The 15,929-nt window shown below is 46.1% G+C and overlaps 1 protein-coding gene across 1 annotated transcript in view; it reads left to right on the top strand.

The window, feature by feature from the left end:
- Positions 1 to 15,929, top strand: part of IGF2BP3 (insulin like growth factor 2 mRNA binding protein 3) — a 200,545-nt gene that overhangs the window by 54,684 nt on the left and 129,932 nt on the right. Inside the window, exon 3 of the mRNA XM_038769399.1 lies at positions 2,747 to 2,795. Within this exon, the coding sequence (XP_038625327.1) occupies positions 2,747 to 2,795 (49 nt within the window). The remainder of the gene's footprint in view (positions 1 to 2,746; positions 2,796 to 15,929) is intronic.

Here is a 15,929-nt window from a genome sequence, read left to right as displayed (position 1 = left end):
CATGACCTTCCGACTCCGTGGCCTGTGCTCCATTCATTCATTCATTCAATCGTATTTATTGAGCACTTACTGTGTGCAGAGCACTGTACTAAGCGCTGGGGAAGTACAAGTTGGCAACATATAGAGACGGTCCCTGCCCAACAGTGGGCTCACAGTCTAGAAGGGGGAGACAGACAACAAAGCATATTAACAAAATAAAATAAATAGAATAGTAAATATGTACAAGTAAAATAAATAGAGTAATAAATCTGTACAAACATATATACAGGTTCTGTGGGGAGGGGAAGGGGGTAAGGTGGGGGGGATGGGGGGAGATTTGGATGTAAATAGATGGCTATAAATAGAATATAGCCGTATACACATCATTGATAAAATAAATCGAGTAATAAATATGTACCAATATACGCAAGTGCTGTGGGGAGGTGAGGTAAGAGGGGGCAAGGTGATGGAGGACTGGGCGCGAGGCCTCAGGCGGGAGGCTCGTAACAAGGGGTGCGAGGCCACTAGGCCATGCTGCTTCTCGTAATAGCAATGTTCATTCTGGTATTAAGTGTTTATTACATGCTAAGCACTGGGACATTTACAAGTTAGTCTGTCGAACCCATTCCCCCTCCTGTGTGGGGTTCCCATTCCCCATCCTGTGTGGGGTTCACAGTCTAGGAGAAAGGATGAACTAGTATTTATAGTACTTAGAGAAGCAGCATGGCTCAGTGGAAAGAACACGGGCTTTGGAGTCAGAGGTCATGGGTTCAAATCCTGGCTCCGCCACTTGTCAGCTGTGTGACTTTGGGCAAGTCACTTAACTTCTCTGGGCCTCAGTTCCCTCATCTGTAAAATGGGGATGAAGACCGTGAGCCCCCCGTGGGACAGCCTCATCACCTTGCAACCTCCCCATTGCTTAGAACAGTGCTTAATAAATGCCATCATTATTATTGTTATTATTATAAACTTCATTTTACAGATGAGGAAACTGAGGCACAGAGAACTGAAGTGACTTGCCTACGGTCTCACAGCAGGCAAGTGGCAGAGCCAGAGTTAGAAACCGGGGTTTCTGATTCCCGGGCCTGCTGCTTCTCAGTGGCTTTAAAATGCAACTTGGGTTTTACTTGAATTGGGTGAATTGGGACCGGAGCTTCCATAAAAGGGTGTGCTCCCAGAGCTGCTTTATTAAGACACTCAAACGTTAAACGCATTTACTAAATCTTCCTTCCTTCCCAAGTGAACTTTTCCTAACCGTTTTAGCAATCCCTCCTCCCCGCAAACCTCTCTAATCCCCTCATCATAGTTAGTACCATTTTCAGATTTTTAGGCCTTCGTGAAAGTGAGCCTCTTGAGGTTGAGAAAACAGCAACATTCTGTTGCTACCATTTAAAATACATTTTTAGACTGTGAGCCCACTGTTGGGTAGGGACCGTCTCTATGTGTTGCCAACTTGTACTTCCCAAGCGCTTAGTACAGTGCTCTGCGCACAGTAAGCGCTCAATAAATACGATTGATGATGATGATGATTTGGTCTTAATTCATGTACCTTGCCACCTTTCCAATTACCACTGAATACTATGTTTTTGTTAGACTAGTTTTGATCTTTTAAAACAATTTAACTGTGCTCCTTCCTTACTATTCTCTGGACCCCTCCTTCTTCTCCCTCTCTCTTTTTCTTTCTCTTCCCTCTCCTCTCTTTTCCCTCTCTCCCTCTTCTCTCCCTCCCTCTCCCTCTTCTCCCTCCCTTCCTTTTCCCGCCCTCCTCAAACTCCCCACACACATTCACTACCTGTGTATAATTGGAGCTTGGTTAACATACACGTTCTTTAAAATCCCTAGGGCATTGTGGCATCTCTGGCATTTATTTGTTCTGCTTTGAGGGAAATGACAAAGGAGGAGGCTGTAAACCTAGGCTGAACACTACTGGTCTCTTCCGGAGGCCTTCAGAGTAAATATTTTATTTACAAAATAACTGAAATGAAATATAAACTCCTGGAAATGACGTAGTAACACTACAAATGATGTAGTAAAATATTTGTAAATATTTTATTTACAAAATAACTGAAATGAAATATCAACTCCTGGAAATGATGTAGTAACACAAGGAAGACTGCGAGCCCGTTGTTGGGTAGGGACCGTGTCTATATGTTGCCGACTTGTACTTCCCGAGCGCTTAGTACAGTGCTGTGCCCACAGTAAGCGCTCGATAAATATGATTGAATGAAATAATGATTTTGCGGAGAATCCAACTGTTAAAAATCTCATCTGTTGGTTGTGTGTGGTTTCGTTACTTGTGTTTGATTATTAACAAACCTTTTTCAGGAGTTAAGTATGTGTGTGGCAGTTTGTTCGGACTTGTAACATAGTTAATGTAGCACCCACGTTTTCTCTTGGGAGAAAGATGATTGGGTAGTGTCTTGGTCTTTGTGCTTTTGAAAACCGGGGAGTTTCACCTTTATGATCAAAAGCTTAAATTAAGGTTTGTGTTTTTTTTGTAACTGAAAATGCTTTCATGAAAACCACAAATTTAAAATATTTTTTAAAACATCGTAACAGTTCAGTAACACTGAATTTAAAAGGGCTTTAATTCTTTCCCACATTGGCTTTTTAAAAAAAAAATTCATGAACATTTGACTCCAATTTCAGAGGCGGTAAAATCTTATGGTGACTGACACTGTATAATTTTCAAATGTCCATGTTTGCTGTTGGTATCTTCTTTTGTTTTTTTTTTTTTCCTTAACTCTTTTCTTTAATTCATCTGCAGGAGTCGGAAACTTCAGATCAGAAATATCCCGCCTCACTTGCAGTGGGAGGTAGGAATTCATGTTTAAACCTAAAGACGCCCCCCCCCCCCCCCCGTGCCTAACGCTGTATTACTGTTTTCTTCTTCCACAAAATTTTCCCCTTCCTCTCCTTTTCTGAAAGCACGCACGCGCGCATACACACACACACACACACACACACACACACACCATTCCGTTTTTAGGGGGTGTTGTGGGGGAGGGAACCTTCTGGAGGAGAGAGAACAATACAGCCTTCTAAGCAATTCAGTTCGCTGCCTTCATTTCTGCTCTCTGAGTTAAATGTAAAAAAATGTTAAAATAGATTCTTGAGTGAGCGCTGACTTCCTGAAGTAGCCCTGCCTCCTTGACTGAGGGCTTGGCCACTTCATACATACCTTCCTGGTATGAGCTCAGTAATCTCGTTTAGAACTGAATTTTCCAAAGTTGGCAAAAAAAAAGAAAATATTTTAAAAAATACATTTCAAGAGTAGTCATTTGTCTTCCCCCTATTTTTCTGCTGTTTTTTTTTTTTGTTTTTTTGGCCCCCAAATGGTAGCATAAAGGTATGTAAATGGAATTGGAGTTCTCCAAAGGTGGCGTAGCGTGGCAGTTCGTAAATCTTTGCCCTGGCTCGGTCCAGGGAGGCAAATCTTCCCGAGCTATAAGTAGCCCCATGCCCAGTTTCCTGTGCCCTGGACTTCCTAACCAAAATTTACATCTTTTCACCACTGAAGAAGGATCGAGAAGCGTCTACATCCAAATCCAGGTAGGCAACCCGCTGTGGATTTCCCTCCCCATGTGGCTACTTTCATCTCCCTATCCTACATATCCCCCCAATTGCTACTCCAAAAGGTCCACTTCATCTAAGCACTTGTTTTCTTAACCTTCTACATCACCCCTATGCATCATTACACTCTGTTTCTACCTCCTACCGGTACCTTATTTTAGGATTTGTGTCTCCTGCTAGATTGTAAGCTCCTTGAGGACAAGGGATCCTGTCTGCTAACTCTGTTGCATTCTCCCAAGCACTTAATAAGCATTCCGTAAGCACGGGATGGGTATTCACCCAGCACCTCTGCCCGAGTGAAGGGTGGAGAGGAGACAGACTGCAATTTCCCTTCCTCTTGTTGGCACAGTTAACCGAGGAGGGAAATCCTTTTTAGGCCTCCCCTGAGTCAGAGGCGCCATTCGATCGCCAGCTCTCCCTGGCACCATTTCTCTCGTCCACCCCTCCCGTTCAGAATTCCGACATGGAAGTTCTGGAGCCGGGAGGCGGACGACGTCCCGAGCCGTCCTGAGTGCGGTTCCTCTTTGTCGGTGAGCCTGGGGCGGGCTCCCTCCTTCCTCCCGCTAACCCGCAGCGGATGGCTTGTCGAACAGGGAGGATGGTGGCGGTTATCACTCGTAGCGGGGAAAAGGCGAGAGGACGGACGTGTAGGTGTAGAAGGAGGACGAGTAGTTCAGTTTTTGCCACGATAAGTTGAAATAATAATAATAATGGTGGTATTTGTTAAGCGCTTACTATGTGCAAAGCACTATTCTAAGCGCTGGGGGGGATACAAGGTGAGTAGGGTGTTCCACGAGAGGCTCACAGTCTTAATCCCCATTTTACAGGTGAGGGAACTGAAGCCCAGAGAAGTTAAGTGACTTGCCCAAAGTCACACAGCAGACAAGTGGCGGAGCCGGGATTAGAACCCATGACCTCTGGCTCCCAAGCCCAGGCCCTTTCCACTGGGCCACGCTGCTTGAAAGTGTTGGAGGGGTCATTCACACAGAAGTGTTCAGGAGGTATGAGGTCAGATTCACTCATTTATTCAGTCGTATTTATGGAGCGCTTACTGTGTGCAGAGCACTGTACTAAGCGGATGAGAGCGTGGGTACAAGGGTATCTACCCCAGCGCTTAGAACAGTGCTTTGCACATAGTAACCGCTTAATACCAACATTATTATTATTATTATGAGAGGTCAGGAGTGAGGGGGCTAACTTTTTTTAGGGTATTGAAGGGCTAACTATGTGTCAAACACTGTTCTAAGCTCTGGGGTAGATACAAGTTAATTGGGTTATCCTGTCCCAGATGGGGCTCACAGTGTAAGCAGGAGGAAGAACAGGAGAACTGAGGCATAGAGAAGTGAAGTGACTTGCCCAAGGTCACACAACAAGTAATTGGTAGAGCTGGGATTACAACCCGGGTTTTCTGCTTCCCAGGCCCGTGCTCTTTCCACTAGGCCATGATAGTTGTGAGACTCCAACTTCTAGCCTCTAAGCTTGTCGAGGGCAGGGAATGAGTCTGTTCATTCATTCATTCAATCGTATTTATTGAGCGCTAAATGTGTGCAGAGCACTGTACTAAGCGCTTGGGAAGTACAAATTGGCAACATATAGAGATAGTCCCTATCCAACAGCGGGCTCATTGTACTTTCCCAAGAGCTCTGCACACAGTAAGTGGTAAATAAATACTGTTGAATGAATGAATATTTAGTTGGTGGGAAACTGAGCCCATGAACTGTCAGAGTATGAATGGAGGGCGCTTAGTACAGTGCTCTGCACATAGTAAGCGCTCAATAAATACGATTGATTGATTGGAGGGAAAGGAGACTTGTGGGACACCCACAATTGTGATGATAATAATGATGGGATTTATTAAGCGCTTACTATGTAACAGTTCTAAGCACTGGGGGGATACAATGGGGATACCTTCCCATTTTACAGATGAGGAACCTGAGGCACGGAGAATAGTAATGGGCATTTATTAAGCACTTACCATGTGCAAAGCACTGTTCTAAGCACCCGCCGCTTTTTAAAAGAGGGGCGAGGAGGACTGTGACAGCAAAGGAAACTGAGAAGGACGGGCTGCGTGTCATCATCATCATCATCAATCGTATTTATTGAGCGCTACTATGTGCAGAGCACTGTACTAAGCGCTTGGGAAGTACAAATTGGCAACATAGAGAGACAGTCCCTACCCAACAGTGGGCTCACAGTCTAAAAGGGGGAGACAGAGAACAAAACCAAACATACTAACAAAATAAAGTAAATAGAATAGATATGTACAAGTAAAATAAATAAATAGAGTAATAAATATGTGTCCCACTGCTGCTACTGCCTTCCCTAGTTTTCCTCCTGCTTTTGTTTGGCATGGGCACGGGCTTCCTTGGGAAAGACTGGGAGGGTCTTTTGGGCTACAAAGGAAGGAGACTAGGACTGGATGCATTTGAAGTGGCCCAGGATTCACAATATGTGTCTGTGTGTGTTCAGAAATGCTTCTCCAGTGTGCGTGCACAGAACAGAAGCAGCGTGGCTCAGTGGCAAGAGCCCGGGCTTTGGAGTCAGGGGTCAGGGGTTCGAATCCTGGCTCCGCCACATGTCTGCTGGGTGACCTTAAGCAAGTCACTTAACTTCTCGGAGCCTCAGTTCCTTCATCTGTCAAATGGGGTTGAAGACTGTGAGCCCCACGTGGGACAACCTGATCACCTTGTACCCCCCCTCAGCGCTTGGAACAGTGCTTTGCACATAGTAAGCGCTTAAAAATGCCGTTAAAAATAAAAACAGCCCAAGCAGTACAGGGCACACCTCATCCCACCCGATGGACTGCCCTCTCTCCACCTTCTCTGACCCTTCTTGGGGGAGGGAAAGAACTGGGTATGGAGTCCTAGGTGTCCCCCTTCCTCCACAAACAGGGTGTGTTTGATTTGATTTGATAGTTGATCATCCCACTTTGATTTGCATACAATAACATGGGAGCACAAAGCATTTCAGATTTGCATGAATCTGAACAGAGTGATAACATTTACCTAATCGATTAAGCCCACCTGTCTTTCACCTTAGGGGAAAGGGGGTGGGCTCATCCCGTGTTTGGTTACTCTTGCAGTGTGCATTCTTGTATTTTTCGCCCCTCAAAAACCTGAACACTTGGAGTAAATTCAACAAAATTCACCATTGTAAGGAAGGCAGCAAGGTCTAATGGAAGGAGCTTGGAAGTTAGGAGGGCTGGCCTGTAGACAGAGTGCCATTGCCTTGCTGTGGGTCCTCAGACAAGTCGTTATAACCCGAGTCCTACTTTCCCCTTCTAGAGGTTGGGCACAATTAATATCTGCCTTTCCCTGTCTCCTGGGGACTCTGTGTGGATGAAATTGTGAAGCATCGTGGCTCAGTGGAAAGAGCCCGGGCTTGACTCTTGCAGTGTGCATTCTTGTACTTTTTGCCCCTCAAAACCCTGAACACTTGGAGTAAATTCAACAAAATTCACCATTGTAAGGAAGGCAGCAAGGTCTAATGGAAGGAGCTTGGAAGTTAGGAGGGCTGGCCTGTAGACAGAGTGCCATTGCCTTGCTGTGGGTCCTCAGACAAGTCGTTATAACCCGAGTCCTACTTTCCCCTTCTAGAGGTTGGGCACAATTAATATCTGCCTTTCCCTGTCTCCTGGGGACTCTGTGTGGATGAAATTGTGAAGCATCGTGGCTCAGTGGAAAGAGCCCGGGCTTGACTCTTGCAGTGTGCATTCTTGTACTTTTTGCCCCTCAAAACCCTGAACACTTGGAGTAAATTCAACAAAATTCACCATTGTAAGGAAGGCAGCAAGGTCTAATGGAAGGAGCTTGGAAGTTAGGAGGGCTGGCCTGTAAACAGAGTGCCATTGCCTTGCTGTGGGTCCTCGGACAAGTCGTTATAACCCGAGTCCTACTTTCCCCTTCTAGAGGTTGGGCACAATTAGTATCTGCCTTTCCCTGTCTCCTGGGGACTCTGTGTGGATGAAATTGCGAAGCATCGTGGCTCAGTGGAAAGAGCCTGGGCTTGATTCTTGCAATGTGCGTTCTTGTATTTTTTGCCCCTCAGAAACCTGAACACTTGGAGTAAATTCAACAAAATTCACCATTGTAAGGAAGGCAGCAAGGTCTAATGGAAGGAGCTTGGAAGTTAGGAGGGCTGGCCTGTAGACAGAGTGCCATTGCCTTGCTGTGGGTCCTCGGACAAGTCGTTATAACCCGAGTCCTACTTTCCCCTTCTAGAGGTTGGGCACAATTAATATCTGCCTTTCCCTGTCTCCTGGGGACTCTGTGTGGATGAAATTGAGAAGCGTCGTGGCTCAGTGGAAAGAGCCCGGGCTTGACTCTTGCAATGTGCGTTCTTGTATTTTTCGCCCCTCAAAAACCTGAACACTTGGAGTAAATTCAACAAAATTCACCACTGTAAGGAAGGCAGCAAGGTCTAATGGAAAGAGCTTGGAAGTTAGGAGGGCTGGCCTGTAGACAGAGTGCCATTGCCTTGCTGTGGGTCCTCGGACAAGTCGTTATAACCTGAGTCCTACTTTCCCCTTCTAGAGGTTGGGCACAATCAATATCTGCCTTTCCCTGTCTCCTGGGGACTCTGTGTGGATGAAATTGCGAAGCATCGTGGCTCAGTGGAAAGAGCCCGGGCTTGACTCTTGCAATGTGCGTTCTTGTATTTTTTGCCCCTCAAAAACCTGAACACTTGGAGTAAATTCAACAAAATTCACCACTGTAAGGAAGGCAGCAAGGTCTAGTGGAAGGAGCTTGGAAGTTAGGAGGGCTGGCCTGTAGACAGAGTGCCATTGCCTTGCTGTGGGTCCTCGGACAAGTCGTTATAACCTGAGTCCTACTTTCCCCTTCTAGAGGTTGGGCACAATTAATATCTGCCTTTCCCTGTCTCCTGGGGACTCTGTGTGGATGAAATTGAGAAGCATCATGGCTCATTGGAAAGAGCCCTGGGCTTGACTCTTGCAATGTGCGTTCTTGTATTTTTTGCCCCTCAAAAACCTGAACACTTGGAGTAAATTCAACAAAATTCACCATTGTAAGGAAGGCAGCAAGGTCTAATGGAAAGAGCTTGGAAGTTAGGAGGGCTGGCCTGTAGACAGAGTGCCATTGCCTTGCTGTGGGTCCTCGGACAAGTCGTTATAACCCGAGTCCTACTTTCCCCTTCTAGAGGTTGGGCACAATTAGTATCTGCCTTTCCCTGTCTCCTGGGGACTCTGTGTGGATGAAATTGCGAAGCATCGTGGCTCAGTGGAAAGAGCCTGGGCTTGATTCGTGCAATGTGCGTTCTTGTATTTTTTGCCCCTCAGAAACCTGAACACTTGGAGTAAATTCAACAAAATTCACCATTGTAAGGAAGGCAGCAAGATCTAATGGAAGGAGCTTGGAAGTTAGGAGGGCTGGCCTGTAGACAGAGTGCCATTGCCTTGCTGTGGGTCCTCGGACAAGTCGTTATGACCCGAGTCCTACTTTCCCCTTCTAGAGGTTGGGCACAATTAATATCTGCCTTTCCCTGTCTCCTGGGGACTCTGTGTGGATGAAATTGAGAAGCGTCGTGGCTCAGTGGAAAGAGCCCGGGCTTGACTCTTGCAATGTGCGTTCTTGTATTTTTCGCCCCTCAAAAACCTGAACACTTGGAGTAAATTCAACAAAATTCACCACTGTAAGGAAGGCAGCAAGGTCTAATGGAAGGAGCTTGGAAGTTAGGAGGGCTGGCCTGTAGACAGAGTGCCATTGCCTTGCTGTGGGTCCTCGGACAAGTCGTTATAACCTGAGTCCTACTTTCCCCTTCTAGAGGTTGGGCACAATTAATATCTGCCTTTCCCTGTCTCCCGGGGACTCTGTGTGGATGAAATTGCGAAGCATCGTGGCTCAGTGGAAAGAGCCCGGGCTTGACTCTTGCAATGTGCGTTCTCGTATTTTTTGCCCCTCAAAAACCTGAACACTTGGAGTAAATTCAACAAAATTCACCACTGTAAGGAAGGCAGCAAGGTCTAATGGAAGGAGCTTGGAAGTTAGGAGGGCTGGCCTGTAGACAGAGTGCCATTGCCTTGCTGTGGGTCCTCGGACAAGTCGTTATAACCTGAGTCCTACTTTCCCCTTCTAGAGGTTGGGCACAATTAATATCTGCCTTTCCCTGTCTCCTGGGGACTCTGTGTGGATGAAATTGCGAAGCATCGTGGCTCAGTAGAAAGAGCCCGGGCTTGACTCTTGCAATGTGCGTTCTTGTATTTTTCGCCCCACAAAAACCTGAACACTTGGAGTAAATTCAACAAAATTCACCACTGTAAGGAAGGCAGCAAGGTCTAATGGAAAGAGCTTGGAAGTTAGGAGGGCTGGCCTGTAGACAGAGTGCCATTGCCTTGCTGTGGGTCCTCGGACAAGTCGTTATAACCCGAGTCCTACTTTCCCCTTCTAGAGGTTGGGCACAATTAATATCTGCCTTTCCCTGTCTCCCGGGGACTCTGTGTGGATGAAATTGAGAAGCATCGTGGCTCAGTGGAAAGAGCCCAGGCTTGACTCTTGCAATGTGCGTTCTTGTATTTTTTGCCCCTCAAAAACCTGAACACTTGGAGTAAATTCAACAAAATTCACCACTGTAAGGAAGGCAGCAAGGTCTAATGGAAGGAGCTTGGAAGTTAGGAGGGCTGGCCTGTAGACAGAGTGCCATTGCCTTGCTGTGGGTCCTCGGGCAAATCGTTATAAACTGAGTCCTACTTTCCCCTTCTAGAGGTTGGGCACAATTAATATCTGCCTTTCCCTGTCTTCTGGGGACTCTTTGTGGATGAAATTGAGAAGCATCGTGGCTCAGTGGAAAGAGCCCGGGCTTGACTCTTGCAGTGTGCGTTCTTGTATTTTTTGCCCCTCAAAAACCTGAACACTTGGAGTAAATTCAACAAAATTCACCATTGTAAGGAAGGCAGCAAGGTCTAATGGAAGGAGCTTGGAAGTTAGAAGGGCTGGCCTGTAGACAGAGTGCCATTGCCTTGCTGTGGGTCCTCAGACAAGTCGTTATAAACTGAGTCCTACTTTCCCCTTCTAGAGGTTGGGCACAATTAATATCTGCCTTTCCCTGTCTTCTGGGGACTCTTTGTGGATGAAATTGAGAAGCATCGTGGCTCAGTGGAAAGAGCCCGGGCTTGACTCTTGCAGTGTGCGTTCTTGTATTTTTTGCCCCTCAAAAACCTGAACACTTGGAGTAAATTCAACAAAATTCACCATTGTAAGGAAGGCAGCAAGGTCTAATGGAAGGAGCTTGGAAGTTAGAAGGGCTGGCCTGTAGACAGAGTGCCATTGCCTTGCTGTGGGTCCTCAGACAAGTCGTTATAAACTGAGTCCTACTTTCCCCTTCTAGAGGTTGGGCACAATTAATATCTGCCTTCCCCTGTCTCCTGGGGACTCTGAGCCCACTGTTGGGTAGGGACTGTCTCTATATGTTGCCAATTTGTACTTCCCAAGCGCTTAGTACAGTGCTCTGCACATAGTAAGCGCTCAATAAATACGATTGATGATGATGATGATGAAATTGCGAAGCGTCGTGGCTCAGTGGAAAGAGCCCGGGCTTGGGAGCCGGAGGTCATGGGTTCTAATTCCGGCCCCACCACTTGTCAGCTGTGTGACTTTGGGCAAGTCACTTAACTTCTCTGTGCCCCAGTTACCTCGTCTGTAAAATGGGGATTCAGTCAATCGTATTTATTGAGCGCGAAAAACAGGCACCATCTATAACACATAAATGTATAGGTTTCCTCTCTATCCAAACTGCTACTATGCCGATTCAAGCACTTATATTTTGTTAGTATGTTTGGTTTTGTTCTCTGTCTCCCCCTTTTAGACTGTGAGCCCACTGTTGGGTAGGGACTGTTTCTATATGTTGCCAATTTGTACTTCCCAAGCGCTTAGTACAGTGCTCTGCACATAGTAAGCGCTCAATAAATACGATTGATGGTGATGATGTAAGATGGGAGCCCCACGTGGGACAACCTGATCACCTTGTATCCCCCCGCCAGCGCTTAGAACAGTACTTTGCACATAGCAAGCGCTTACCAAATGCCATCATTATTATTATTATGAAACGCAACCTTGTATGAATGTATATTGGAAAAATGAAAATGCTTTCTAAATGGAAGGAATTGCTAGAAAAACAGGGATAGGGTCATCTATGCTTGCATTTCCTTATGCTTTTCAAATTCATATTCACTCTGGAAATAAATAAAAAAAACGCCCAAACCATTTAACTGTTCCTTTGACACCAGGTGATGTTGAGTTACAATCCATCTGTATAAGCTGCTCAGCTAGATGGTCTTTGAGGCTCCTTCTGGGGCTCACCCCAGAGCAGTTTTCCATACAGCTTAGACTCACGTGGCAGTGTACTGATTGCCCCAGAGCCTCGACTGACCCAGCAATCAATATAGGCCACACAGACAGCTTGTCAGTCGCATATATGTTGCCAATTTGTATATGTTGCCAATTTGTACTTCCCCAGCGCTTAGTACAGTGCTCTGCATATAGTAAGCGCTCAATAAATACGATTGATGATGATTTATCGAGTGCTTACTTAGTGCAGAGCACTGTACCAAGCACTTGGGAGTGTACGATATAGCAATAAACAGTAGAGAAGCAGCTTGGCTCAGTGGAAAGAGCACGGGCTTTGGAGTCAGAGGTCATGGGTTCAAGTCCTGGCTCCGCTGCTTGTCACTTGGGTGACTTTAGGCAAGTCACTTCGCTGTGCATCAGTTACCTCATCTGTAAAATGGGGATTAAGGTCGTGAGCCCCACATGGGACAACCTTGTCACTTTGTCTCCTCCCCAGTGCTTAGAACAGTGCTTTGCACATAGTGAGCACTTAAATACCAAAATTATTATTATTAAGCAGACACATTCCCTGCCCCTTATCCTGGATGGAGACTGGTGCTTGGGACAGTGCCTGGCACATAGTAAGCACTTAACAAATGCCACAATTATTATTACCGGTGTTGTGACCCACTGTTTGGTCTTCTGCAGCGTAAATGTTCTTGTGATCCAGACCCCTGCTAGGCATCTGTTTTGTACTAAAATTCTGCTGCTTGCATTAAAGAAGAAATGCAACTTGCACGCTAAAAATCTCCAGATCTCCCGATCTGTCAGCTTACACGGGCCCTTGCCGCTTGCAGAGGGAATCTGCCGCTCGTTTGAAGTTGCCATTTGTGCGGCTGTAGAGTGCCGCATGGATTTCCAGCTGCATATCTGGGCATATCCGTGCAGTCTGCTGAACGCGTAGCTCATCCCGCCAGCCTCGAGCGGCTCGGTGACTCAAGATGAATGCGATAGCTCCAACTTGCACAGACCGTGCCTCCGCTTGGCCCCGTGCCCCTGAGGGGCTGGCACGTTCGAAGATCCCCATCCTCGAATGACTTCGCACCCCCGGGTGGATTGTGCATTCCCATGCGTTGCTCGTTTACCCGTTCTCCGGGAGCCGCGTAGTCCACAGAGGTGGCCCACGGCATGGATGGCACCTTTCACTCTAAGCGCACTTTTTATTTTATTTTTAATGGCATTTATTAAGCGCTTACTATGTGCAGAGCACTGTTCTAAGGCTGGGGAATTTACAAGGTGATCCGGTTGTCCCACGTGGGGCTCACAGTCTTCATCCCCATTTTACAGAAGAGGGAACTGAGGCCCAGAGAAGTGAAGTGACTTGCCCAAAGTCACACAGTTGACAAGTGGCGGAGCCGGGATTTGAACCCATGACCCCTGACTCCAAAGCCCGGGCTTTTTCCACTGAGCCACGCTGCTTCTCGGGTTCACCGGCTTGCACACACGTGGCCTTTCAGGAGGATCACGCTCTGCTTTGCGTGCCTGCGTCAGCCGAGAATGTACACAGGTGACAAAATGCCATCCGTTGCCCATTGATTTGGCTCTCTGATATAGGTGACTTGGCTGCGTTCATTCATTGTCGTATTTATTGAGCGCTTACTGTGTGCAGAGCACTGTACTGAGCGCTTGGGAAGTACAAGTTGGCAATATATAGAGACGGTCCCTACCCAACAGCGGGTTCACAGTCTAGAAGGGGGAGACAGACAACAAAACAAAACATATTAACAAAATAAATAGAATAAATATGTACAAGTAAAATAAATAGAGTAATAAATATGTACATACATATATACAGGTGCTGTGGGGAGGGGAAGGAGGTAAGGCGGGGGGGATGGGGAGCATCAGTTGACCTGGGTCCTTAAAAGGCCAGGTTTCCAAAAATACAGTTTCACCCTGATACCTAAATTTTGCTCTGTGCTATAGATTTGCCTCAGGGTTTAGATTTTTCACACCGTTTTGATTAGGGAAGCGGCAAGGAGTAACGGTTAGAGCACAGGCCCAGGAGTCCAAAGGGCCTGGGTTCTAATGCCGGCTCTGCCACTTGCCTGCTGTGTGACCTTGGGCAAGTCGCTTCACTTCTCTGTGCCTCAGTTACCTCATCTCTAAAATGGGAATTGGGATTGTGAGCCCCAGGTGGAACAGGGCCTGTGTCAATCAATCAATCAATCGTATTTATTGAGCGTTTATTATGTGCAGAGTACTGTACTAAGCGCTTGGGAAGTACAAATTGGCAACACATAGAGACAGTCCCTACCCAACAGTGGGCTCACAGTCTAAAAGGGGGAGACAGAGAACAAAACCAAACACACTAACAAAATAAATAGGATAGATATGTACAAGTAAAATAAATAAACAGTAAGCGCTCAATAAATATGATTGAATGAATGAATGAATATATATATATGTTTGTACATATTTATTACTCTATTCTACTTGTACACATTTATTCTATTTATTTTATTTTGTGAATATGTTTTGTTTTGTGGTCTGTCTCCCCTTTCTAGACTGTGAGCCTACTGTTGGGTAGGGACCGTCTCTATATGTTGCCAACTTGGACTTCCCAAGCGCTTAGTCCAATCCAGTTTGCTTGTCTCCACACCAGTGCTTAGTCCAGTGAGTGCCTGGCACATAGTAGCGCCTAACAAATACCATAATTGTTATTAATTATTATCCCCCTGCAATTTGTATAACATCGTGAATTCCAATTCGGCATCAGCAGCTCACAAACATAGCTGGCGCAGGACCGTGCAGTCGTCTTGACTCAGTTTCGTGGTCAGAGGTACAAAGCAGAACAGGTAAATTCACACGCTTGGACTCTGCTCGTGGATCGTACCCCGTTGTAATGATCATCCAACGGCTGGTATAGTTGGTACGGATTTTTAGGTCTGCCAAACTCCTAGGATTGAATTTGGGAAGCGGAGTGGCATAGTGGATGGGGTGTCAGAAGGACCCCGTTTCTAATCCCAGCTCCACAACTTGTATGCTGCGAGACCTCGGGTAAATCACTGGACTTGCCTGGGCCTCAGTTACCTCATCTCTAAAATGGGGATTGTAAGATTGTGGACTGCGTCCAACCTGATAATCTTGTATCTACCCCAGGGTTCAGAATAGTGCCCGGCACATAGTAAGTGCTCCACAAATACCACAATTATTATTGCTATTTTGTGGGAAGCAGCGTGGCTCAGTGGAAAGAGCACGGGCTTTGGAGTCAGAGGGCGTGGGTTCAAATCCCGGCCCCGCCCCCTGTCAGCTGTGTGACTTTGGACAAGTCACTTCACTTCTCTGGGCCTCAGTTCCCTCATCTGGAAAATGGGGATGAAGACGGTGAGCCCCTCGTGGGACAACCTGATTACCTTGTATCTACCCCAGCGCTTAGAACAGTGCTTTGCACATAGTAAGCGCTTAACAAATACCAACATTATTATTATTTTTATTATTGACACAGGGTAGCCTCACAGTCACACACAAATTGTGTAGCTCATACCTACAGTTTACAAGATTGAGGTACTGGATCTCCTTGACTGTTATGATGACTAGGAAAAGTGCGGCTTCTCTTCCTAGCTCCCCCTGACAGATTTAAACTCCTAATCTCCTAGCAGAAGGGTTTCCCCTTTTGATTAATTAATTAATAATGGCATTTAAGCACTTACTATGTGCAAAGCACTGTTGTAAGCTCTGGAGGGGGGATACAAGGTTATCTGTATTATAAAGATGGTCATATTTTCTATTGGGTGGCTCTTCAAGAGCCCCATTAAGTCAGTGTAACTACAAATGGAATTTCTTTATGGTGGGGAGGGGGCCATGCTCTATGGAAATGGTTAGAGTATTAGCATAGATTCATTCGTTCATTCAGTTGTATTTATTGAGCGCTTACTATGTGCAGAGAACTGTACTAAGTGCTCGGAAAGTACAATTCATCAACAGAGTGATACAATCCCTACCCAACAGCGGGCTCACAGTCTAGAAGGGGGGACACAGACATCAAAACAAGTAAACGGGCATCAATATAAATAAGTAGAAATTATATGTGTATATATA

The sequence above is a fragment of the Tachyglossus aculeatus genome, chromosome 2 (genome assembly GCF_015852505.1).
Source record: "Tachyglossus aculeatus isolate mTacAcu1 chromosome 2, mTacAcu1.pri, whole genome shotgun sequence".
In the NCBI taxonomy this organism is placed as follows: Eukaryota; Metazoa; Chordata; class Mammalia; order Monotremata; family Tachyglossidae; genus Tachyglossus; species Tachyglossus aculeatus.
The sequence above is the reverse complement of the archived record's forward strand: the minus strand, read 5'-3'. Positions and strand labels throughout refer to the sequence as shown.